This window comes from Chiloscyllium plagiosum, unplaced genomic scaffold (assembly GCF_037043375.1).
Source record: "Chiloscyllium plagiosum isolate Xiang-an unplaced genomic scaffold, Cpla_swu_hap1 HiC_scaffold_47, whole genome shotgun sequence".
NCBI classification, from domain to species: Eukaryota; Metazoa; Chordata; class Chondrichthyes; order Orectolobiformes; family Hemiscylliidae; genus Chiloscyllium; species Chiloscyllium plagiosum.
Genome location: NW_028270185.1, coordinates 10,474,967 through 10,498,242, shown reverse-complemented (window position 1 = coordinate 10,498,242; position 23,276 = coordinate 10,474,967). Strand labels below are relative to the sequence as shown.

Here is a 23,276-nt window from a genome sequence, read left to right as displayed (position 1 = left end):
GAGTAAGAAGGGACTTTTTTAATCAAGACTGGCGGTGGGGGGGGGGCTTGAAACCACATCTAACTAGTCCAGAGGTAAGAACACTACCAATGACCCATAAAGACTTTCCTCAACATTGAGACATTAACCTGAAATTTACAGCATCTGAGGCAACGTCATGACGCAGGGATGAGCCTGTTACGTCTTGACGTGTAGACAGTCAGGAGCTGGGCCGGTGACGTGATGACGCAGCACGTTGGGGTAGGAGGGCGGGGGGGAAGGAGAGGACGCCGCCGCCATATTGAGAGCGAGCTCGGGACGCACCGGCTCCTGCCCCCCCCTCCCCAAAGCAACATGTCTGAGACTTACGGTGAGTCAGTCAGGGAGGGGGGACAAGGTCTGCCCAGGCCCGCCGGTTACCGGCCTTTGGCTAAGAACGAGCGAGGGTACCCTCGCTGTCTCGTCTCGTCTTGTCGGGTCGGGTGGCCCCACAGCCGGGGCGGAGGGCCCGCGGTGTCAGGGTCTGAGTGAGCCCCGGGCCCATACCCCAGGCGGAGGTGGTGGCGCCCTGGGCCCGCGATCAGGGCCGGGTATTGGAGCCTGCGGCCCGGGGAAGCTACTCATTGACAATCCACAGGAGTCTGGGGCCCTACCTCTTCACCCCCCTCCCCTCCCCCACTCTCCACCCCCCCCTCCCCATCCCCACTCTCCACCCCCCCCCCTCCCCTCCCCTCCCCCACTCTCCACCCCCCCCTCCCCTCCCCCACTCTCCACCCCCCCCTCCCCTCCCCCACTCTCCACCCCCCCCTCCCCTCCCCCACTCTCCACCCCCCCTCCCCATCCCCACTCTCCACCCCCCCCTCCCCTCCCCTCCCCCACTCTCCACCCCCCCTCCCCTCCCCCACTCCACCCCCCCTCCCCTCCCCCACTCCACCCCCCCCTCCCCTCCCCTCCCCCACTCTCCACCCCCCCCTCCCCTCCCCCACTCTCCACCTCCCCTCCCCCACTCTCCACCCCCCCTCCCCCACTCTCCACCCCCCCCTCCCCCACTCTCCACCCCCCCCTCCCCCACTCTCCACCCCCCCTCCCCTCCCCTCCCCTCCCCTCCCCCACTCTCCAACCCCCCTCCCCTCCCCTCCCCCACTCTCCACCCCCCTCCCCTCCCCCACTCTCCACCCCCCCTCCCCTCCCCTCCCCCACTCTCCACCCCCCCTCCCCTCCCCCACTCTCCACCCCCCTCCCCTCCCCCACTCTCCACCCCCCTCCCCTCCCCCACTCTCCACCCCCCTCCCCTCCCCCACTCTCCACCCCCCTCCCCTCCCCCACTCTCCACCCCCCTCCCCTCCCCCACTCTCCACCCCCCTCCCCATCCCCACTCTCCACCCCCCCTCCCCTCCCCTCCCCCACTCTCCACCCCCCCTCCCCTCCCCCACTCTCCACCCCCCCTCCCCTCCCCCACTCTCCACCCCCCCTCCCCTCCCCCACTCTCCACCGCCCCTCCCCTCCCCCACTTCCACCCCCCCTCCCCTCCCCCACTCTCCACCCCCACCCCCCTCCCCCACCCTCCACCCCCCTCCCCCACCCTCCACCCCCCTCCCCCACCCTCCACCCCCACCCTCACCCACTCTCCACCCCAACCCTCACGCTCACCCACTCTCATCCCCACCCCCTCTCTCCTCTCCATTTCTGTCCCTTGTCCCCTCTTCCACCGTCCATCCTCCGTCCACCCTCTTCCCCCCCTCCCCCGTCTACCGTTCCTCTCCACCGTTCTCCCACCGTCCACCGTCCCCCCCCCCCGTCCACCGTCCACCGTCTCTCCCCCCCCCCGTCCACCGTCTCCCCCCCCCGTCCACCGTCTCCCCCCCCCCCCCGTCCACCGTCTCCCCCCCCCCCCGTCCACCGTCTCCCCCCCCCCCCGTCCACCGTCTCCCCCCCCCCGTCCACCGTCTCCCCCCCCCCCCGTCCACCGTCTCTCCCCCCCCGTCCACCGTCTCCCCCCCCCCCCCCCGTCCACCGTCTCCCCCCCCCCCCCGTCCACCGTCTCCCCCCCCCCCGTCCACCGTCTCCCCCCCTCCACCGTCTCCCCGTCCACCGTCTCCCCCCCCCCGTCCACCGTCTCCCCCCCCCCGTCCACCGTCTCTCCTCCCCCCCCCCCCCCCGTCCACCGTCTCCCCCCCCCCGTCCACCGTCCCGTCCCCCCCCGTCCACCGTCTCCCCCCCCCCCCCCCCCCCCACCGTCTCCCCCCCCCCCCGTCCACCGTCCCTCCCCCCCCCGTCCACCGTTCCCCCCGTCCACCGTTCCCCCCGTCCACCGTTCCCCCCGTCCACCGTTCCCCCCCCCGTCCACCGTCCCCCCCCCGTCCACCGTCCCCCCCGTCCACCGTCCCTCCCCCCCCCCCCCCCCGTTCTCCCCCCGTCCACCGTTCTCCACCGTTCCCCCCCCCCCGTCCACCGTTCCCCCCCCCCCCCGTCCACCGTTCCCCCCCCCCCCCCGTCCACCGTTCCCCCCCCCGTCCACCGTTCCCCCCCCCCCCCACCGTCCACCATTCTCCCCCGCCCCCACCGTCCACCCTTCTTCCCCCCCGTCCCCGTCCACCCTTGGCCGCATTTTTGCTTCTAAACTTGTCACTTTTGGCATTATGGTACTCCTGGCAAATTTTATAAGCTGAAAGGTGCTGTAGAAATAGGTGATTATGATGTTAAATCAAAAATGTATCTCCAAATAACTCCATAGTGGATGAGTTTGAATGTTTATTTGTTTGTGTAGATCAGTGGAATGTCAATTCCACTTTAAATTTTGCCTCTGCTTTAGTTTATTTTTCTTGTGTGAATCTTTTCACTCAAGCTCCTGACACTACTTTCAGAGGATATATTGGTGTTGCTAACCTGATGCTGATGATCAAGGGTGAGATGGTGCTGTTTCACTGGTATGATGCCAAGGAATTTATCAAAGAGCTGTGGAGATTTCTCCTGGCTGAAATCCATCCCACTGCCAATTCCAAGCTGGTGTTTAATTCATTTGTTACTTGGGCCCCAATCTAGAGCAAACTATCTGTTTTGTTTCCCAATGTAACAGTAACTCCACTCTGAAAGGATATGGTCATGAAAAGTATTCAGACATGTTGATGTAATATATTCAGCTGTCTTGCTTCATCAGACTTGGTGATACCTTCTAACCTGTTCACTTGATGGATTAATGAACACTTCAGATGGACATTTGAAAGGGGTGGAAAATATAAGAGCAGAAGTTGATGAGCATTTTAATTCCTGCAAAGGGACTCATGTTGCCAAACCTTCTCATCTTGTATTCATCAGAACACATGTAAGAATGCCAAAACACTGATAACAATTTTATAATACAGAGGAAAAGCAGTACTGACTGGTTGGCAACTCAACTCTGGTTAGCTGAGTGTTACCATGGAGAAAATAACAGGGAACTACAAACTCCCAGGGAGTTCTCTGCAAACAAATTAATTATGTCCAAGCTGTATGTGTTTTTATCAATTGCCCAGGATCTTAGGGAACTTAGTTTTCCAATTGTTTTCTCCCTAGCCTCAACCAATCCAACACATCTTGCCAACCAATCAGCACCTAGGAATATTAGTTATTGTGGTCTTTTGAAAATTGGTATTCTTGTGTTTGTCCTGATGAGCAGAAGACTTAAAGATTCAACAATATGTCTCATCAAGATTTATGTTCTCCAATACCAAGCAACATATTGACTTCCATTGCCTGTTACCTTGTTGCATGTCATATCCTACTCAAATATCTGCACCCTTTCTGCATCGCCTGGTTTGAGGGAAAGTTAATGAGGTCTGGAAAAACAGTTTGGAAATGCCTGTTTTTGACTTACTGACGCAATAGTGAAGTTTGTAATCATTACTGTCAATGTCTCGTAAATGTCAGCTATGAAATTAAACTGCTGTACTAATCTCAGGACTGTGAGCTATGCTGGAGGCTGCGTTATATACTAATTCTGTGACTCTGTCATTTGTGGCAGCCTTCACCCATTTGTACTATGGGCTTGATTGAGACATCAAGATCCAGCGAATGGCAAAAGTGAATGTTGGCAGCCTGTTTGTCCCTGCCATTTGTCACAGTTTGGCTTGACACCCCCATCCCAACCACTCCAAGTGGGAGCACAGTCAGGTTTCTGTGATATAAAACGATCGTCACTGCCCACGTGTTCACCTCAGCAAACCCGGAAAGCTATCTACAGTTGCCTTAAATTGGGCAAAGCTAGCTTTTTAAAAATCTCAGTTGTGCTAGGAGGAGAAAAGTCAAAGCTATCCCTTCCACCAGAAACAGTTGAGGAAGGCATCTTAGTGGAATTTCTGCACTTTTTCCAGGTCACACCGGATACATTGTACAGGTGTTAGAAATGAAAAGTTTCTGATTTTCCTGAAGTCCAAATCTTGCGATGAAGAGGATTTCCTGTGAGATATAGTTGCCAAAACATGTGTACTCTCAAATTCAGAAGAATATAAGAGCATCTTATTGGGACAAAGTAAATGATTTCAGGGGGCTTTGATTGAAGAAGGACTGAAATGAGTATTTTTTTTTAAATCTCAGGGTGCATTGGCTGTTTAGTATGTGCATTCAAATTAGGTTTGGGAGGATTTTTAGATATCAAAGTATATATGAATTGAGCAGCAAACTGAGGGAGCGTTTGTTCTCATTTTCTAAATCAGATGTCAGGTTGTAGTAGTGGTTGTCTTGAGTTCGTTAAAGGCTGGGCCATGTATATATATCTATTTCAACATTCCTCCTTTATCACCACTTCTGCTTTCTTACTGTACTGTACAGGATATCTTTTCATGTGATCTGGCAAGTATTCCCTTCCCCAGTGTGACTAGCTTTCAACCTGCTGAGCACAAGGAAGTAAATATAGGTGTGCTAGGTAGGTGGAATTCAAGGTTAGCAGTTCGACTGAAGGACAAGATGCAAAGTTAGCTTCCAACAGAGAACTTCATTCTCTGTTTTAAAAATTATAAATTTGCAGTTGTTTAATTAACTACAAAACAGACTTTGATTCCTGGCAATGAATATAGAGCTTTTAATTCATTTAAAACTTAGAAGTATTTGCTGAAACTACTGTATTTTGTAGAGAAGGAGCAGAAAGCTTGCCTTTATGTATTAACTTTCCCAACCTTCGAACTTTATAGTCAATGCAGTACTTGTGTTACAACAGCAACTATTAAACATATTCTTCAGCGTGTGCACTGTAGGCTGCTATGATCAGCAATCAGCAACCGAAATAAAATTAAAACACGTTGAAGAAGCTCAGCATGTCTAGAAGCATCTGGAGAGAGAAAAGCAGATAACATTTTCAGTCCAATATGGTACTATTTTGAAACAAATGTGTTTCTGTACTTCCCACTATGTGTCACTGTTCCAGCACTTTCTGTTCTCATTTCAGGTTTCCAATGTCTGCAGTAGTTTGCTTTCATGGTGATTTTCTTTGTGCTGACGGTTAATGGGTAGGAATTAATATGGGGCTCTGTTGAGCACTACCCTGTTCTTCAAATAGTGCTGTGGGTTTTTAAGATTTTTGAGTGGAAAGGTGCCTCAGTTTAACCTCTATTCCAAAGGAAAGCACTGATAGCAATGCCACAATGCAGTCTGTGCCAGTCTGGTTCATGCACACTGGTCCTTACAACCAGAATCAAGCCCCCAAAACATTTTGATTCAGAAGTGGGAGTGCTCCCTAATGAGTAATGTTTTGTTCTACTGTCTTCCTGTTCTCAGTAACAGTCATCCTGCTTGTGCTGGTGTTGGGAAGGTATTGTCCAATTGTTTACATTCTGATTTGTGCATCAGTTGCAAAATCGAGGCAGATGCTTGTGCTATTGGACTTTTATCACTCGCTGTAAACCTGTTGGACTATGATCCTTTGTCGTGTGATTTTTGACTTTCCCATCATTGACAGGATGTTGACTAGGAAGTTCATTCCCTGTCCCAGTTTTTAGGGTTTGCTGATTTTGATTGGCCTGATGTTGGGTATGTTACAATGGGAAAGAGTCAGTTGGGCTCTTTTATCCAGTGAATTGGGTGGAGGTGTGGGGTTATAGCCCGGGTAGATGAACTTGAGGGGCTGATGGATGGTGAGTGAGACTGGATATAAAATGCCCTTGTGGACAAGTCAGCTGCCAACACGTTTGTGCTTTGGGACCCTGTGTTATGTACCCATGTCTGGATAGCTTGGCAGCCCTTGCTATAAGTTCACACTGAGGTTTCTGCTGTACTTACTGGATGTTGGACTACTCCATTGAGATTCATAACCTTCACATGGAAAGTGAAATTGTCCTGTAATGGGAACTTCTCTTGATTTGAGTAGCACAAGTTTTGCTCAAAACCATTTGGTCTGCAGCCAGCCACTGGCTAGGAACAAATGGCAATAAAATATCAATTGCTTTCTGGAGTACAGTGTGTCCCTGTGGACATTGCGTGCTTTGTACTGACTGTGGTCATTGAGGAGAGTGAGACTGGTACACGGCAGCACTTGCTGGTTCAAACAGCTGAGTGTTAGGGATGGGTAGTAAGCACTGAGTCTCTGCTTTCAGGCTTGGTTTGCGTCATGATCCTGCAGTGCGTGTGCCATCTGTGAGCTGCACTGTACCTGTGTGCGTATTGGGTGATAGCAGCCTGCAGCTCTTATTTACTGAACGGATCTCAAGAAATAAAAGGCTAACTTTTACAATGTTGACTCTGTAATACTTTCCCTGATACATTTGTTTAATTTTCTTCCCTGCCTAGACTTCCAAATTGCTCCCACTAGAGCTATTTGATGAAGATTTTGACCCAGTAGCATCTTGTGAAGCTCAGTGTCAAATTTTTGAAAATGCTTCTGTGAATGCATTGAGATGCTTTATTAAGGTGCTACAAGGATGCAAGTTGTTATGTAGGAGTCTTGGAACGTGTGGTGTACACTGTTTTTGATTTGCGAATCAAGTTACTGTTTCTCTACCATCTGGCTCTGGAAGAGAGGAGGTGGAATCATCACCACACTTCGTTCTCTACTTCCCACATGTATCCATTCTGGTTGGATTAATTCAACAAGGTCCAGACACAACTGGCTTTTCTTTCTCTAGAGCTGAGGCACTGAGTTCAGCAGTCTCACCCAAATCTTTAACTTGAGATTCAAAACTTAATCATTAGTTTCCAGATGTGAATTATCCGCATAATGTGGTGAGAATTCCCAGTGAGTGAGGTAACCTCAAAGTGTCTGGGATTTACAGGCACCTTGTTACGTAACAGTAAAGTTCTACTCTCTCTGCAGGCTGTAGATAGGAATGTAAACATTGCAGAGGCAAAAATAGAAATTGCTGGAAAGGCTCAGCAGGTCTCTTAACTCTGATTTTACTCCATAGATGCTAACATTTCAGGTTGAATGACCCTGCCTCAGGCCTGAGGTAGGCTCATTTGATCCAAAAAGTTAACTGATTTCTCTCCACGGATGCTGCAAAACCTGAGCTTTTCCAGAAATTTCTGTTTTAGTCTCTGATTTGCAGCATCCTTGGTTCTTTTTTATATAAATGATGCAGGTTACTTTGTTCAGGAACTGATGCAGGTGATTTTCTTTTTCTTTGAGTGGTGGAGCCAGTTGAGATGAGACCCAGTCAACTGGAGGGAAGAGTAGAGATAGCAGGTTGCCATTTACTCACCACTGGGTCTCTAAAGCTGTTATTGGCTGAGCCTCAATTTGAAAATGATGTTTACTCTGTTTCTGCCTTGGACTGTCCTGTCGCTGCACGGGCCAGTTCTTAACCCACAGACTTTGGGTGCACTCGTTGGGTATTGGGATCCAGGGTGCAGGACTCGCTTCCTTTTCTTGCCTTCTCAGCTGTCCCTCTGCCTTATGAAGGCTTTGGGCCTCAAAGTGTGATGGAGTGTAATGGGCAAGTTGACACTGTTTTGAGCAACCACACTTCAAGGAGAATATATTTGAAGCAGTTGCTTGAGAACCCTGGTAGAAGCCTATGTGTGGTTTTATTTTGACACCACCATTGTTGACATGATTGTGACTGGTCAGCATTTGATGAAATTCTGTGATGACTTGGACCACCTTTGCATTATAGCTTTCTACTGTCATAACCAGTGAGGTGCCTTATCTTTGTTTGCCTTTTTGACTGTTGATGAATTTTGGGCCTTATTTGGCCTGTTAATTTGACTATTCTGTCTCTGTGTCTGTCCCACCACATCCCTTCACTCCGCTCAAGTGCGAGTGCACATAGCCACCCCTAACCACCGTTGATGGCCTTATCAGGCACAAGGAGCTCCCAGAGGCATCTTGTAAGGGACCATCGGAATGTAAAAGGCTTTCCACCCACAGCGTGCCTTGTGCTAATGCTAACTGCTGGTGCTGTGACCTGATTTGAGCAAAATCTGCCTGGTGTTGGTTTAAGGATATTGCCTTCTGTCCACAGTGGGAAATGTATTGCTTATTTGAAAATGAGGTAGCATTGCCGGCAAGATTTAAATGCTTTGAGCTGCTGGATGAATGAATTTCCAATCTGTTTAACTTTTTTAACTGCTCCCATGGTGCAGTCAGAACATTTGCTGCCCATTCCCTGGCCAATCTGATGTGTGCAACTGAGTGGGTTGCTAGGTAAAAGCAATTTAATCAACCTTGTAGTGTTAAGTAGAGTCATAGACTAAGAATTGTCAGCTCATTTATCCCAACATTTCTGTGCCAGTGTTCAAGCTACATGCAAAATTCTTTCCATTTTGCATTGGCAGATTTGCTACGTTAGCAATCAACCCAACAGTTATTTGTTAAATTCCATTTCATAACATGCCAAGATGGGATCTGAGCTCACCACATTTCTGTGGCGGTCCAATACTATTAACCTGTCCCCACAAGAGTTAGGTAATTTGACATTCTGCTGTTTGGTCTTTGTAGCTCAGCAAATGATGGGCAGCAGGCTTCCAGCCTGTGTTTTCATTGATCTTAGCTGTAGCATTGTGTGCTAGTGACTTGCATTTTGGACTAGCTCAGAGACCATTGTGCAAGACCCTTGCAGGTTGCCAGTGGATGTGTTGGCATTGTTCCCCAGCAAGATTAGGATAAATGTCCTGGTAATAAACAGAAAGCCAAGACGCGACAGTTGAAGGGAGTCCAAAGTTAGAGATCCTGTAAAAATCCCTTTTAAATCAGAGTGAAATGAGATTTAAACTTTATTGCTAACTCTGTGACCAAAATTCTGACTGCTGCTTGTTAAAATGGATGCATCTTCAGTTTGCGTTTTTTGTTTGTATTGAATCAGCAAACCCTAACCCAACTATGTCGCTATCACTTAAGGAAGTTAACTTGCGATCACGTTTGGCTCTGAAGTGCTGTCATCATCTCCCAGCAAACTGGCCCATTCATTAAAATTGGCCATGTGATCACCAGTTGTTCATTAATTTACAGGAGGTATGCCCCTGGAGTCATTGCTGTACACATTGCCATCTTTTAAGGATCATGTGGGAAAGGATAGAAAGTTTTAAAGTTGGCAAAAGGTGAAAAATATTTTATGCTCGACTATTTGCCCCTTGTGACACTCATGTTTGGCATGCTTTGGGCAAAACAATATTGCAATTTCATTGGTGAGTTGATAGTACAAAAACTGTCCTTTCCCTCACTAGATGAGATGAAATGCCACGCTGTAGACAAGAGCAGCATCTTAACTAAGCCATGAAGACCAATCTACCAGTTTTCTAAGCTTGCTTCTCATATTTGTTTTTAGATCTTTTTGTATTCACACTCAAGTGGGTGTCATTGGCACTTATTGACCATCCTTAGTTGCCCTGGAAATGGTGGTAGTCTGCCAACTTCTTGAACCGTTTCAGTCTGTGTGGTTAGCAACCTGTCCGTATGACAGAGAGAGATAGAGAGTACAGTTGAATGTTCTTCACTTGATAATTCTGAAATTCCTTTGATTCATCAACTGGCCCTGAATGCAAAGCGTCCAGCAATTTTTTTGAATGATTTTCATTGCCCTTGTGAGACTAAGATAGGAAGAGTCTTGGATTGATGCAGATAGTTTCCCAGTGTCATTGCCTACATTAAAAATGCTGCTTTACAGGAAGAATCTGCAAGTTAATAGCATCAAAAGTTAATCGCTTTGAAAGGTAGACAAGATTGTGAAAACTGTTTTCCATGCACTGCTGCAGGCCTTATGCCATTAAGTTAACCACATGGCTCCTCAATGACTCAATCTGCCTTGAACCATCCAGGGTTACTGGGCGAACATTGCTCGATTCCTGCTCCTGATGACAGTCCACTAAAGGGTGTGAACAGATCTCCACAGGATGGGTTTGAGCATGACAACAAAGTGCATTTCTACAGTGCATTAAGCTAATTGCGATGATCAAAGTCTGCAGGATCATTGTTTATATAGTCATATAGCACGGAGATAGACCTTTTGGTCCAACTCGTCAATGCCGACTTGGTTTTCCAATCTAAACTAGTCCCATTTGCCTATGTTTGACCCATATCCCTCTGAACTTTTCCAATTTGTGTACCTATCCAAATGTCTTTTAAATGTTGTAACTGTATCTGCATCTGCCATGTCCTCTGGCAGTTCATACCAGAAATGAAGCAGCCAATATGAAAAAGTTGCCCCTAAGGTCCCTTCCAAATCTTTCACCTCTCACTTTGAACCTGTGCCCTCCAGTTTTGGACTCCCCTACCCTGTAAAGAAACCTTTGCTATTCATCTTGTCTATACTCCTCATAATTTTGTAAACCTCTAAGGCCACTCTGAAACTTCCTACACTCCAGAGAAAGATGTCCCATCCTATACACTCTCCATATAACTCAAGCCCTCCAGTCCCGGTAACATCTTGGTAAATCTTTTCTGTACCCTTCCAATTTAATTCCCTTCAACCAGCACTCTACATAAAAGTGGCCTCACCAACATCCTGTGAAGCTGCAGTGTGACATCCCAACTCCTATACTTGGTGCTTTGACCAATGAAAGCAAGTATGGAGTTTCTGACCTAGAGGTGCCACAAGGCCTCCAGGACTACACTCCCGATATTACAGGAAGACTGAGAAACATCTGGGGGAAATCTGATTAATTGGATTATTATATAGAGACAAATCCCCTGGTTACCACAGCAGTTGGACCTTTTGTTTTGATCATTCACATGATGTGGGTGTTTCTGACTGGGCCAGCATTTGTTGCTGGACCTCGTTTATCTTTTGAGAAGGTGATGGTGAGCTATCTCCTTGCACTGCTGAAATCCATTTGGCGTAGGGTATACCTGCAATGCCTATAAGGAAGGAGTTCTATGACTTTCACCCAGTGACAGTGAAGGAATAACAATGCATTTCCAAGTAAGGAATATGAGTGACTTCGAAGAGAACTTGCAGGTGAATTTGCTGCCTTGTCTATTCTCGATGGTTGTGGATTACTGCAGTACATTTTGTAAATGGAACATGTAGTTACTATTGAGTGGCAGTGGTTGAATGAGTGAATGTCACCACATCCACAGATAATTGAATGATCTGTTTTGGATTTATCCTGCACTTTCTGTAGAGATCATACCTGACCTAATCTCCACATTCAGGTAAATGTCAATGTTGTAACTGTGGTGGAGCAGTTTGACAAGTTGTGTGGGATGTTCAGAAGTATAAGTCTTCAGTACAATTGCTAGAATGTTGTCAGGGCCCATAGCCTGTGCAGTATCTAGTGCTTTCATCCATTTCTTGATGTCACATGGAGTGAGTCAAATTGCCTGAAGATTTACATGTGTGATACTGGGTGTGTCTGGAGGAGGCTGATTTGATTATGCACCAGGTGCTTTTTGTTAAAGACTGTTGCAACTGCTTCATCCTTTTGCATTAATGTGCTGAACTCATTGTTTATATGAATGTACTTGTGCAGCCGTCTCCACCAGAGAGTGGTTTAATTGCGTACTACTATTCATGACTGGACGTGGCATGGCTGCAGAGTTTAGATCTGATCTGTTGTTTGTGGAGTCGCTTAGCTCTATCTGTCACTTGCTGCTTATGTTGTTAGATGGATGTAATTCTAATTGTAGCTTCGCGTGTTGCTATCTTATCTTTGCTTGGTGCTGCTCCTGGAGTACCCTTTTGCACTCTTCACTAACTAGGGTTGACACCTCCGTCTTGGTGAAAGTGGTAGATTTAGGTGATATACCAATCTAGGATGTTGCATTGGCTTGGAGTACAATTCTGTTGTCACTGGCCTACAGCTCTCATGGATGCGCAGTCTCGAGTTGTTCGATCTGTTTGAAGCCTATTCCATTTAGCACAGTGATAGTGTCACAGAACGTGAATGGTATTATCAATGTGAAAGCACATCTTCGTCTCCACAAGGACTGTGCAGCAGTCACTCTCATCAATATAGTCACAGACAGATGAAACTGAAAGGCACATTGGTGAGCATGAGGTGAAGTGTTTTCCTTCACTGCCTGCCACAGACCCGATGAGCAGCAATATCCTTTAGGACTCGATCAGCTTAGTCAGTGGTGATACTGCTAACCACTCTGGACATTGAAGTCTCTCAGCCAGATTCTTTTCTGCATGCTTGTCGTCCTCGGTGTTTTCTTCAAGTCATGTTCAACATGGAGGCTAATTCGTCAGTCAAGGCAGGGCGGAACAAAGCAACTAGCCAGAGGTTTCCTTGCCCATGTTTGACTTGATGCCATGAGACCTCCTGCGGCCTGGAACCCATGTTGATGACTCCCAGGGCAACCTCTTTTTGACTGTCTACTACTGTACCTCAACCTCTGCTTGATCTGTCCTACCAGGGACAGGATGTACCCAGAGATGGTGATAGTGTGTCTGAGGAATTGTCAGTAAAGTATGATTCCATGAGTATGATTGCTCAACTAGTCTGTGAAACAGCTGTTCTAATTTTGGCACTGGCTCCCAGACTTTAGTGAGCCGGACTTTGCAAGATAAACAGGGCTGTAATCTCCATAGTTGCTTCTGGTGACTCAGATGCTCCATCTAGTTTCATTCCTTTGTTTTGAGACTATCTTGTGGTTTATACAAATAAATGGCTTGTTAGGTCATGTCGGAGAGCAGTTAACAGTATACCACGTTGCTGTGGGTCTGGAGTCATGTATGGGCCAGACCAGATGAGGATGGCTGTTTTTTTCCTTAAAGAGTTCTAGTGAACCAGATGGGTTTTTATGGGTTTTGATAGTGTCTCAGGCATCATAAGACTTGCAATTTTTACTTTCCAGGTTTTTTATTAATTTCAAATTCTACCATGTGACATGGACCTTTACCTCGATCTCTAGATTACTAATCCAGTGACAATCTCACTAGGTCATCGTCCACCCCTTCGACTCCTTAGTTATATATACACTTCCTGATTGAGAGCACTCTGGTTTCCCTCCTCGCTGCAGCTGATGCCAGTGGGTGAAGAAATTGGCATGGCTGTGGATTTTGCTTGGCTACCCAGTGACCTCCAGTTATGTTGTTTGATGCAGAACTCTCTTATTGTAAAGACCTAAACGATTTGCTGGTACAAAGGTGTAACTGCCACAAAGAAACCTTTCCCATCACAGCCAGGCAGGCTGTTCGCCTGTAAATCCTTCCATTGCTTGACACTATCCTCCAGGGAGGAGCATGAAGCGATGTAAATAACCACTGTGGGGCTTTTTTTTTAGATTAGATTACTTGTAGTGTGAAAACAGGCCCTTCGGCCCAACAAGTCCACACTGACCCGCCGAAGCGCAACCCACCCAGACCCATTCCCCTACGTTTACCCCTGCACCTAACACTACAGGCAATTTAGCATGGCCAATTCACCTAACCTGCACATTTTTGGACTGTGGGAGGAAACCGGAGCACCCGGAGGAAACCCACGCAGACACAGGGAGAATGTACAAACTCCACACAGTCAGTCACCTGAGGCGGGAAATGAACTCGGGTCTCTGGCGCTGTGAGGCAGCAGTGCTAACCACTGTGTCACCCACGGAGGAGGCAGCAGGTCACCGGTCTGGCACGCCAGGCAGGTGTGATCCAAAGCTGGCATCAAAAGCGAGGGACAACCATTCAACAAATAAATGTGATAATATTGTAATCAAATAAGGGTGGGGGTAGACAGCAGGCACTAGCACTGACCTCAGGAGTGACTGTGTGACTTGGCTAAATAGGAGTGATTAGTGGTTATTTTGGGAGGCATGGGGCAGGACGCATGACAACACGTTTTTTTTCTCAGCTCCAAAGTACGTGCATAGATTTGTTTGTCTTAGCCTTGAACAAATGTTTGCAAATGCCCAAAAAATGTAGCACTGACACTTTATGGTAAGTGTTATGTGCTGCTGTTGGATTTGACAGGGTCTGTTATTTGGCAGTCTCAATATTCAATAGCGTAACTTTATGTATGCTATATCACTTATAGGTACATACTTTAGCGTCCAGACCGCTTGCCAATTTTAATCTAAGTTTTAACATGTTTGTTTGTTTTCCCTCTTCAGATTTCCTATTCAAGTTTCTGGTAATCGGCAGTGCGGGAACAGGGAAGTCATGTCTCCTCCATCAGTTTATTGAAAACAAATGTAAGTTTGGGGACTTCCTTTTTGCCAGTTTGATGACAATTGAAGAAGTGTGGATGCAAATGCTGTGTGGGGCTTTCCCTGGTAGATTTAAATTAGGTCACAGGGCTAGTAATTTAGAGTGTATCTGGGGGAAAGGGAATCCATTCCCCCCTCCATGCACTGTGCAATACAGCCATTTGATGTGATTGAGATTTCCTGGTCGATCGTTTTCTCTCCTCTCCTTGGAGTTGTACCCTCTTGATGAACACAGCGATTCACAATCCTATCTCACTACGTACTTACATGTCACGTGTGCTTAGGAACTGACCAAGGTCGAATGGGCTGCATTGGCAGGAGTGGTGTCTTCATAACCACAGTCTACTTTTCTATGAATTGCTCATTTTCTTGAGGTTCCAGATTTGATAGAAACTGAGTGAGTGAATAACAGATGTAAACCTGCAGCTGCCAACCCAAACTCAATACATTTGGTTATGATTCAGGGTTTCAAAGGCACAATCCTGCATTTTAAGACAACTGTAACTAGGTGATCTAGTGTTTGAGCAATGCAACACAAGGGAACAGTGCTGTCAGATTCCAAGATGCACTCACCTCGTGCAGTTAATAATTTTTGGCTCAGTTTCAGAATGAAATGTCATGCTTGTGTCAGCAAACCTGTTTGAGGGAAAGCAATCTTGCTACCTTGCCCAGGTCTGCTAATCAATGCAGGCTGATAGCCAGGTTAAATTTATTTTTTGAATGTATTCATTGTTAACTTGTTAAAACGTTAGCAAAATGTCATGTTTTGTGTTTCTTAGCCTTTGTGAGCCTTTGGTTACCATGTCAATACTCTGTCTCCAGTCAAACAGGATTCAAACCATACGATTGGTGTGGAGTTTGGTTCAAAGGTAGTTAATGTAGGGGGCAAGACAGTTAAACTACAGATCTGGGACACAGCAGGACAGGAACGTTTCAGGTGAGTAGATCAGTTCTCTTTGTTTTTGTCTGTTTGCGCCATGGTAAAGAATTATATCACTTGTAAGTTAGGTAAAGCAGCTGAATGTAAAAACTCAGCCTACTTCTTTTTGTTCTTGATTCTTGATAGAAGCACAAACTCTTGATAGGTTCTTCACAGTCAAGGGGATCAAGGTTTATGGAGAAAAAGTGGGAGAATGTGATTGAGAAACTTATCAAGCATGATTGGGTCTACTCGATCATTCAATGGGCTGTGGTCTAATTTCTGCTCCTAGTCTGTTTCCATTCTTTCTGCCCGATGCTGATTTTGTTTGGAAGTGGTGTCCACAACAGGGTGAAGAAACGCGAGTGTGGTGAGAGTGACTGCTCTTGACCTGAAGTCTCCATTTGGCTGAGTGTGTATCAAGGAGCCCTCTCAATACTAGAGTCAGTAGGAATTGGAGAAAACTCTCCATTGGCTGGATTCATAGAGGAAGATGGTTGTAGTTGTTGGTCGTCAATCACCTTGGCTTCAGGCTATCTGCGCAGGAATTCTTCAGGATGTATATTTTCTAATCAGCCCATTCAGAGATGACATTACATACCTCCAGAACCTGAGTAGGACCTGAACCCACACCTCCCAACCTAGAGAGTGAGTTGGCTGTGGGACAATCTTCAGCTGCTTCATCAATTACTATCCTCCTCATTAGGTTAGAGGTATGGAAATTCACTGAAGAATTGTGCAATGTTCAGCATCATCCACAACCACCGCTTTCAGTGCTTTGTCCAAGCGCTGTTCAACAGGGAGGAGTACTGATTTGTCAGATGAGGGGAGAAGATAGTACAAGGTTATCAGCAGGGGGCTTTGTCCATATTTGACCTTGAGATTTCATGGAATCTACGGTTAATGTTTAGGATTCCTAGGACAAATCCTTTCCAACATTATACCACTGTGTCACCATTTCTGCTGGGTTTGTCCTTCCATTTGAGAAGACATGAACAGGGATGGTGATACTGTTGTGTGGACATTCTGTGAAAGGTATGATTCCTTGAGTATGAATGTCATGCTGTTGCTTGACTAGTGTGAGACAGCTATCCCAATTTTGGCACTGGATCCCAGATTTTATTAAGGAGGACTTTACAGGGTCGACATGGCTGTTTTTGCTATTGTTGTTAAGATACTTTCATCAGTGCCAGGTAGCCTGTTCGATTTCATCCCTTTTTTCCTTTTTAGTGGTTGATACACAACTGGATGGCTTGCTAGGCCATTTAAAAGGGCAGTTAGAAGTCAACCACATTGCTGTGTATCTGGAGTCACATGTAGGTCAGACCAGGTAAGGACAGCAGATTTCCTTCCCTGCAGGACATTAGTGAACAAGATGGGTTTCTAATAACAGTTTCATGGTAAACATTAGGCTTTTAATTCTAGATTTTTGTTGAATCCAAATTCCACCATTTGCTGTGGTAGGATTTGAACCCAATCCCAAAGATATCACCTGGCTCTTTGGATTATTAGACCAGTGACAATACTACAAGGTCTCCCTAAATTAACATATGTCAGGAGTTGCTTTTAAAATTGTTTGGATCTATCCTTTGCTATTTGAGTGTTATGTAGTGTTTGATCCCTCCTAGCCATTTTTGCCACATGTTAATTCTGGATGTTAGGAATAAGCTGTACGTGTATTGTAAATTGTGTTACTAATATTGGTTTAGCATTGTATAGTAAAACATGATTGTTCATTCAGAACAGTGGAATCTTGTGGTTTTACTCTCTCAGTTCACTGGATCTCACCTTTCGTTTGCCTTAAAAATAAAAATTATTGGTCCCTAACCAGATCACATGAAGTTGGCAATCTGATCATACCATTGGTGCATGATGGAAAATCAGATCAGATCGCCCTTTTTGGAAACTCTGCACATATGGGTTTCTGATGAGAGAGAGGTTGAGTTTGGCTGCGATGCTTCTGATAGACAAAGACACCTGCTCTTAATGAAAAATTCCATTGAAAGGTACTCACATTCAGAATAGGCCCTTTAAGGAGTTCAGCGTCCGTGTTGGTGTTTTGAGAATTTGAGGAAATAGTGAGATCTAGTTAACTTCACCTCTAGGATTATCCTGGTTCTGTTTCTTGACCAGTATAAACCGTTTTCCTACATACACTGCACTTGCTTCTGTGAATGTAGTTGATGGGCTTTGTGACTGACAGGGCAGCTGATTTGTCACAATGTTCCAGAGATGCACTGGGTTGCTGAAATAAGATAAATTTATTTCCCTTAGGGAGTAGTACCAGCCTTCAGAGTTGTCATCCTCAATATTGTTTAATATTTGGCAGTGAAAAAGTGTGAGACAACAGGCACACTGCATGGAGCCATGTCCAGTTCAGAACGGAGTAAATAACTAAGTTCATACCTAGTGCTAGAGGCCACTGTGAGCCATGATTAGACAGTTCTGCATAAATCTCCCCCATTCATTCCCTCCCCACCTAACCAGAGATTGGAATCACTTATGCTCACGTACCTGCTATTTATTCTAACATCTAAAGGCAGTACCTATTTACTGGTTTATGGGTCCTATCAATGCAATAATTCTTTGGTTTGCTGAAATGACTGTTTTGCAGTTAGCCTGCTCTGTGCAGGTTTATATGATCACAACCGCTGGGTCATTATCCTCACTAACTGAGGCCAATTATGATGCCCTTATTGCTGTTGCTGCTGCTAAGATAACTCTGCATTGACCCAGTTCGGCTCTGATATCATTCTGCTGAGCTGTACGGAGAGTTCTGCATGTTCCTTCGGAGGGCACTGCCTCATCTTTGTCTGGTCTCTTTCAGATCGGTAACACGGAGTTATTACAGGGGAGCTGCAGGTGCACTTTTGGTTTACGACATTACAAGGTGTGTACTTTTGTACTTTTCTGTTCAAAATGCATATTCAGATGTAGTTCAATTTTCAGGCTTTTTGTTTGAACATGGGAGTGGAAACATGTGCCAGATTTTATGATCTCCAGGTAAACATGATCAGATATTTTCCAATTTCTGTATTTCTATTGCTTCCATTGTTATGCATTTGGGTAGTGGCCTTGCTCAATTGGTCATTCAATAGGAGTGAGCATCATTGGAGTGTTTGCTAGTGGATGACATGACATCAACATGTTAGCGAGTGTCAATAAATAGTGATACAGAGTGGGAATTCTGGTGTTGTGGTGAAGTAAGCGCTGGCTGCAAAATCAGATTGTCTTTGACTGAGAATGGTTGCAGCATAGAACATGGAGTGAAACTGGAATACCTTAATATTAGGGATGAGTGGGTTATCTTGAGGAAAAGTGGCTCAGTGGTTAGCACTGCCTCACTGTGCCAGGACCCAGATTCAATTCCAGCCACTGGCGACAGTGTCGAGTTTGCACATTCTCCCCATTGCCTGTAATGTTCAGGGATATGTAGGTTGGGTGGATTAGCCATCGGAAATGTAGGGTTACAGTGGTAAGGTAGGCAGGTGAGTCTGGCTGGGATGCTCTTCGCAGAATTGATATAGACTTCTTAGGCCGAACGGCCTGTTTCCACTCTGTAGGGATTCTGATTCTATGAAAGATTGGACAGGCTGAGCTTGTTTGCACTAGAGTTCAGAAGATTGAGAAGTGATTTGATTGAAGTGTATATACCATCCTGAACAGTCTTGTCTAGGTGGACATGGGAATGATGTTTACTTTTTTGGGTGACCCTCATAAATAAGGGACTTTTTTTTACTGTCAGGGTGCCCCCACAGACAGAGGATTGAGAGACTTTGGAACTCTCTGCCTCAGAAGGTGGAGGAGATGTGGTCATAAATCTTTTTAAGGCAGCGATAAATACATTCTTAGAGGAGTCAAAAGTTATTGGGGGTAGGCAAGAATGTGGAATTTAAAATGCAAACAGATTAGTCACAATCTTATTGAATGGCAGAACTAAGTTTGAGCAACATGACCGTAAGATGTAGGCCATTAAGTCTGTTCTGCCATTCAGTAAGATTGTGACTAATCTTCACCTTTACTTTTCTCTTCCTTCCCCTTAAACCTTGATTAAAAATCTTTTAAATTCAGTCTTGTATATACTTAACAATGTAGCCTCTACAGACCCTGCTGATAAAGTATTCAATAGATTAATTACTCTCGGAAGAAATTCTCCTCATCTGTCTTAAGTGGTGACCCCTTAGTCTAAGATTATGCCCTCTGATCCTAGAGCATCTATCCTATCAAGCCCTCACAGAATATTTTATTTCAATAAATTCAATTCTCATTCTTCTGAACCCCAATGAGTGCGTGCCCAACCTCCCCATCATCTCATAAGAAAATTCCTTCATCTCTGAGATGGACTTAGTGAACCTTATCTGGACTACCTCCAATGCCACTATAGCTCCTTTTAAATAAGGGGGCCAAAACTGTTCGCAGTATTCTAAGTTTGGTCGACAGAAACAGACCCTTTGGTCCAACTCTTCTGCTCTGACAAGACATCCCAATCTGACCTAGTCCCATGTGCCAACATTATTTGGCCCTTAAACGCTTCCTATTCATATATACATCCAGATGTCTTTTAAATATTACAATTGTCCCCACCTCTACCACTTCCACTGGTAGCTCGCTCCAAATATGCACCACCCTCTGTGTGGAAAAAGTTACCCTTGGGTCATTTTTAAATCTTTCTCCTCTCACCTTAAACCAGCCTAGGCTATTCACTCTAACCATGCTCCTCCTGATTTTCCAAACTTCACGTCACCCCCTCACCTTCCAACACCTCGGGGGGGGGGAAAAATGCCCCAGCCTATTCAACATTTCCCTTTAACTCCACCCCAAGATTTCTCTCTTTAAATAACCCATTCCTGGTGAAATGAAGACCGATATTCTATTTGCTTTCCCTATTACTTGCTGAATTTGTATTCTAGTTTTTTCATGATTTGTGCAGTAGGACTCCAGATCCCTTTGTGCTGCACTTATCTACAGTTTTTTTCCATTTAAATAGTATTCAACGCCTCTGCTCTTCCTGCCAAAATGAATTAAATAATAGTGGCCCAGTACTGATCCTTGTGGCACCCCTACTAGTTACAGATTGACTCCTGACCATGCTTCCCCATTCCAACTCTGTCTTCTATTAGTGAGCCAATTCTCTATCCTTGTTTATTTACTACCCCTAACGTACGGGGTCTTATTAAGCAGCCGTCCTTTCGGGAAATCCAAATATATTACATGTATTTGTTCCCCTTTATCTATCTTGTTAACTCTTCAAAGAACTATAATCACCTTTTCAGGTACATTTTTCCCTTCTTGAAGCATGTCGATAAGTGTGGCACTGGAAAAGCACAGCAGGTCAGGCAGAATCCGAGGAGCGGGAGAATCAACATTTCGGGCGTAAGCCCTTCATCAGGAATGTGCCTTCTTGAAGCTATGCTGACGTTTATTATGCATTTCTAAAAACTCTGATATTCCATCTCTTGTAATCTAGCATTTTCCCAAATTAGACTGTCCTATAGTTTTTTTTTGAATAAAGGTGTTATGTTGGCAGTTTTCCACTGCCCTGAGACTTTCCCAGAATATAAGAATTCTTGGAAGATTATTAGCAGTGCAGCAACTATCCTTGACATTCCTTTAATATGGAGTGCAACTCACGTGTGACCTAGTGGCCTTTCGCCACACTTCCTCTAGTACCTTTTATCTAGTAATGGTCATTGTTTTAACTTTGTTCCTTGATTATTTAGTCTTTTTTGAATGCTGTTTGGGTCTTCTACCTTGAAGACTGATGTCAAGTATTCATTCAACTCCTGTCTCATTTCTTGGTTGTTCATTATTTCCCCAGCCTCATTCCATAAGGATGCTGTGTTCACTTGCACCCCTCATCCATGTTGTATCTTTAGAGAAGTTGTTGCTGTTTAGTTTTATATTACTTGCTAGTTTGCCCTCAAGTTTTGTTTTCTGACTATTATCATTTTGATAATTTATTAGCTTTTAAAACTTCCCAATCCTTGGACTAATATTTACCATATTGTATGTTTTCTTTTTAACAGTTTGATGCTATCCTTAGTTTTGTTTGTTAACTATGATTGGTTGATCCCCTACCTAGAATCCTCCTCTCATTGGGGTATATCTTTGTCATTACCTATGAACTATTTTAAGCACCTGCCATTATTCATCACCCATCTTTTCTGATGAACACTTTTGTGCCAATCTATTTCAGCCTAGTGTACAAGAGCAAAGAGGTGATGGTCACCTGTTTTAAGGCACTTGTTAGACTTCAGTTGGAGTATTATGTACAGTTGTGGGTACCATATTATTGGGAAAGATGCAAATGCATTGAAGAGAGTGCAGAAGTGATTTACATGACTGATTCCTGAAATGAGAAACTTCAGTTACGAGGATAGATTGAAGAAGCTGGGACTGTTCTTCATGAAGAGAAGGCTGAGAGGAGTTTTGGTAGAAGTTTTTGGTTAGAAATAATATATAAGGGTTGGGGAGAAGACAGGAGATTGGCAATAGGTAATTCTAATTTGAAGAGCTGGTGCAGAAATGCTCGACTGATTAACAATCCTGTGATTTTGTGAACCCTGGCATTGGGCAGCCTTTCAGACTCACCTGAGAGAACAGTATCTGTCCAACTAATTATACAATCCCCTACCACTTTTACATGCCTATCTCCCACATGCTTAAATGACTCGCTGTACCCATGGTCAGTTTTCCCATCCTCCCTGCGATCCTGGTCTTGATAACCCAATGCAGAATGGTCTACTACTACTTTGAATTCATAAATATGTATGCACAGACTCTTCCTATTCAATTGGTATTATGTTATTCTGGTCAGAGTAGTTCATTATTGAACTACCAGAAAAAGGCGTGTGTCTCTTTGGAAAAGAAGGTCTGAGAAGTAGCCTAATAAAGGTTTTTGAAATAATGAAGCAGTTCAGTAGGGTAGACTTAGGTTGGTGCCTGTCTGCTTGCACACTCCTGAGCTTTGCTGTACCACTGGTGACCATGCCTTAACTGTCTGCGTCTCGATTCTGGAATCCTGTACTAAGTATCTTTTCTGTTCACTCCTTTAAGACACTCCTTAAAACAACTTAAATATAGTCCTTCTAATGCAATGAAACATACCAAGGCTCTTCTCAGATATTATAAAACAAAATGTCACATAAGGAGTGTCAGAAAACTATCTTTTAACAAAACCACTCCGTCAGGTGTCCCAAAATCTCTCCTCAAATTGAAGTTGTTACAGCGCTAATGATGCGCCTTGAAATTGTTCACTGCGTTAAAATTACATTTTAAATATTGTGAAGTTATCCAAAACCAGAGGGTTATGGATGTAAAATAAAAATAATCTGTTGGGAATACTCAAGACAATCTGGCAGCATCTGTCAGTGTGATCCACCATCAAAACAGTTCTCCCCTGAATAGGGTCCAACCAGCCTCCATCTAACGTGATTTCCCTAGAACCTTTTCCAGCTGAATTTGCCTCCACATTTGAGTAGCTTCTTCACCTTTTCCCCTTTTAGAATCATAGAATCCCTACAGTGTGGAAGCAGGCCATTTGGCCCATCTAGGCCAGACTGCCCCTCCAAAAGCATCCCACCCAGACCCACACCCTTACCCTGTCCCCATAACCCCACATCTCCCCTGGTTAACCCACTTAACCTGCACATCTGTGGACTGTGGAGGGAGAAACTGGAGCACCTGGAGGAAACTTACACATGCACGCACAGGGAGAATGTGAAAACTCCATTCAGACGGTCGTCCGAGGGTGGAATCAAACCTAGGTCCCTGTCGCTGTGAGGCAGCAGTGCTAACCACTGAGCCGCTACACTGCCCAAATAAAAGGTGTTGCTCTGA

General features: G+C 45.4%; 1 protein-coding gene across 1 annotated transcript in view; it reads left to right on the top strand.

The window, feature by feature from the left end:
• The first annotated feature begins 225 nt into the window (after positions 1 to 225).
• rab4b (RAB4B, member RAS oncogene family) overlaps positions 226 to 23,276 on the top strand; it is a 43,955-nt gene continuing 20,904 nt past the window's right edge. Inside the window, exons 1-4 of the mRNA XM_043680894.2 lie at positions 226 to 349; positions 14,423 to 14,503; positions 15,341 to 15,455; positions 18,265 to 18,327. Coding sequence (XP_043536829.2) covers positions 334 to 349; positions 14,423 to 14,503; positions 15,341 to 15,455; positions 18,265 to 18,327 — 275 coding nt within the window. The 5' untranslated portion in view covers positions 226 to 333. The remainder of the gene's footprint in view (positions 350 to 14,422; positions 14,504 to 15,340; positions 15,456 to 18,264; positions 18,328 to 23,276) is intronic.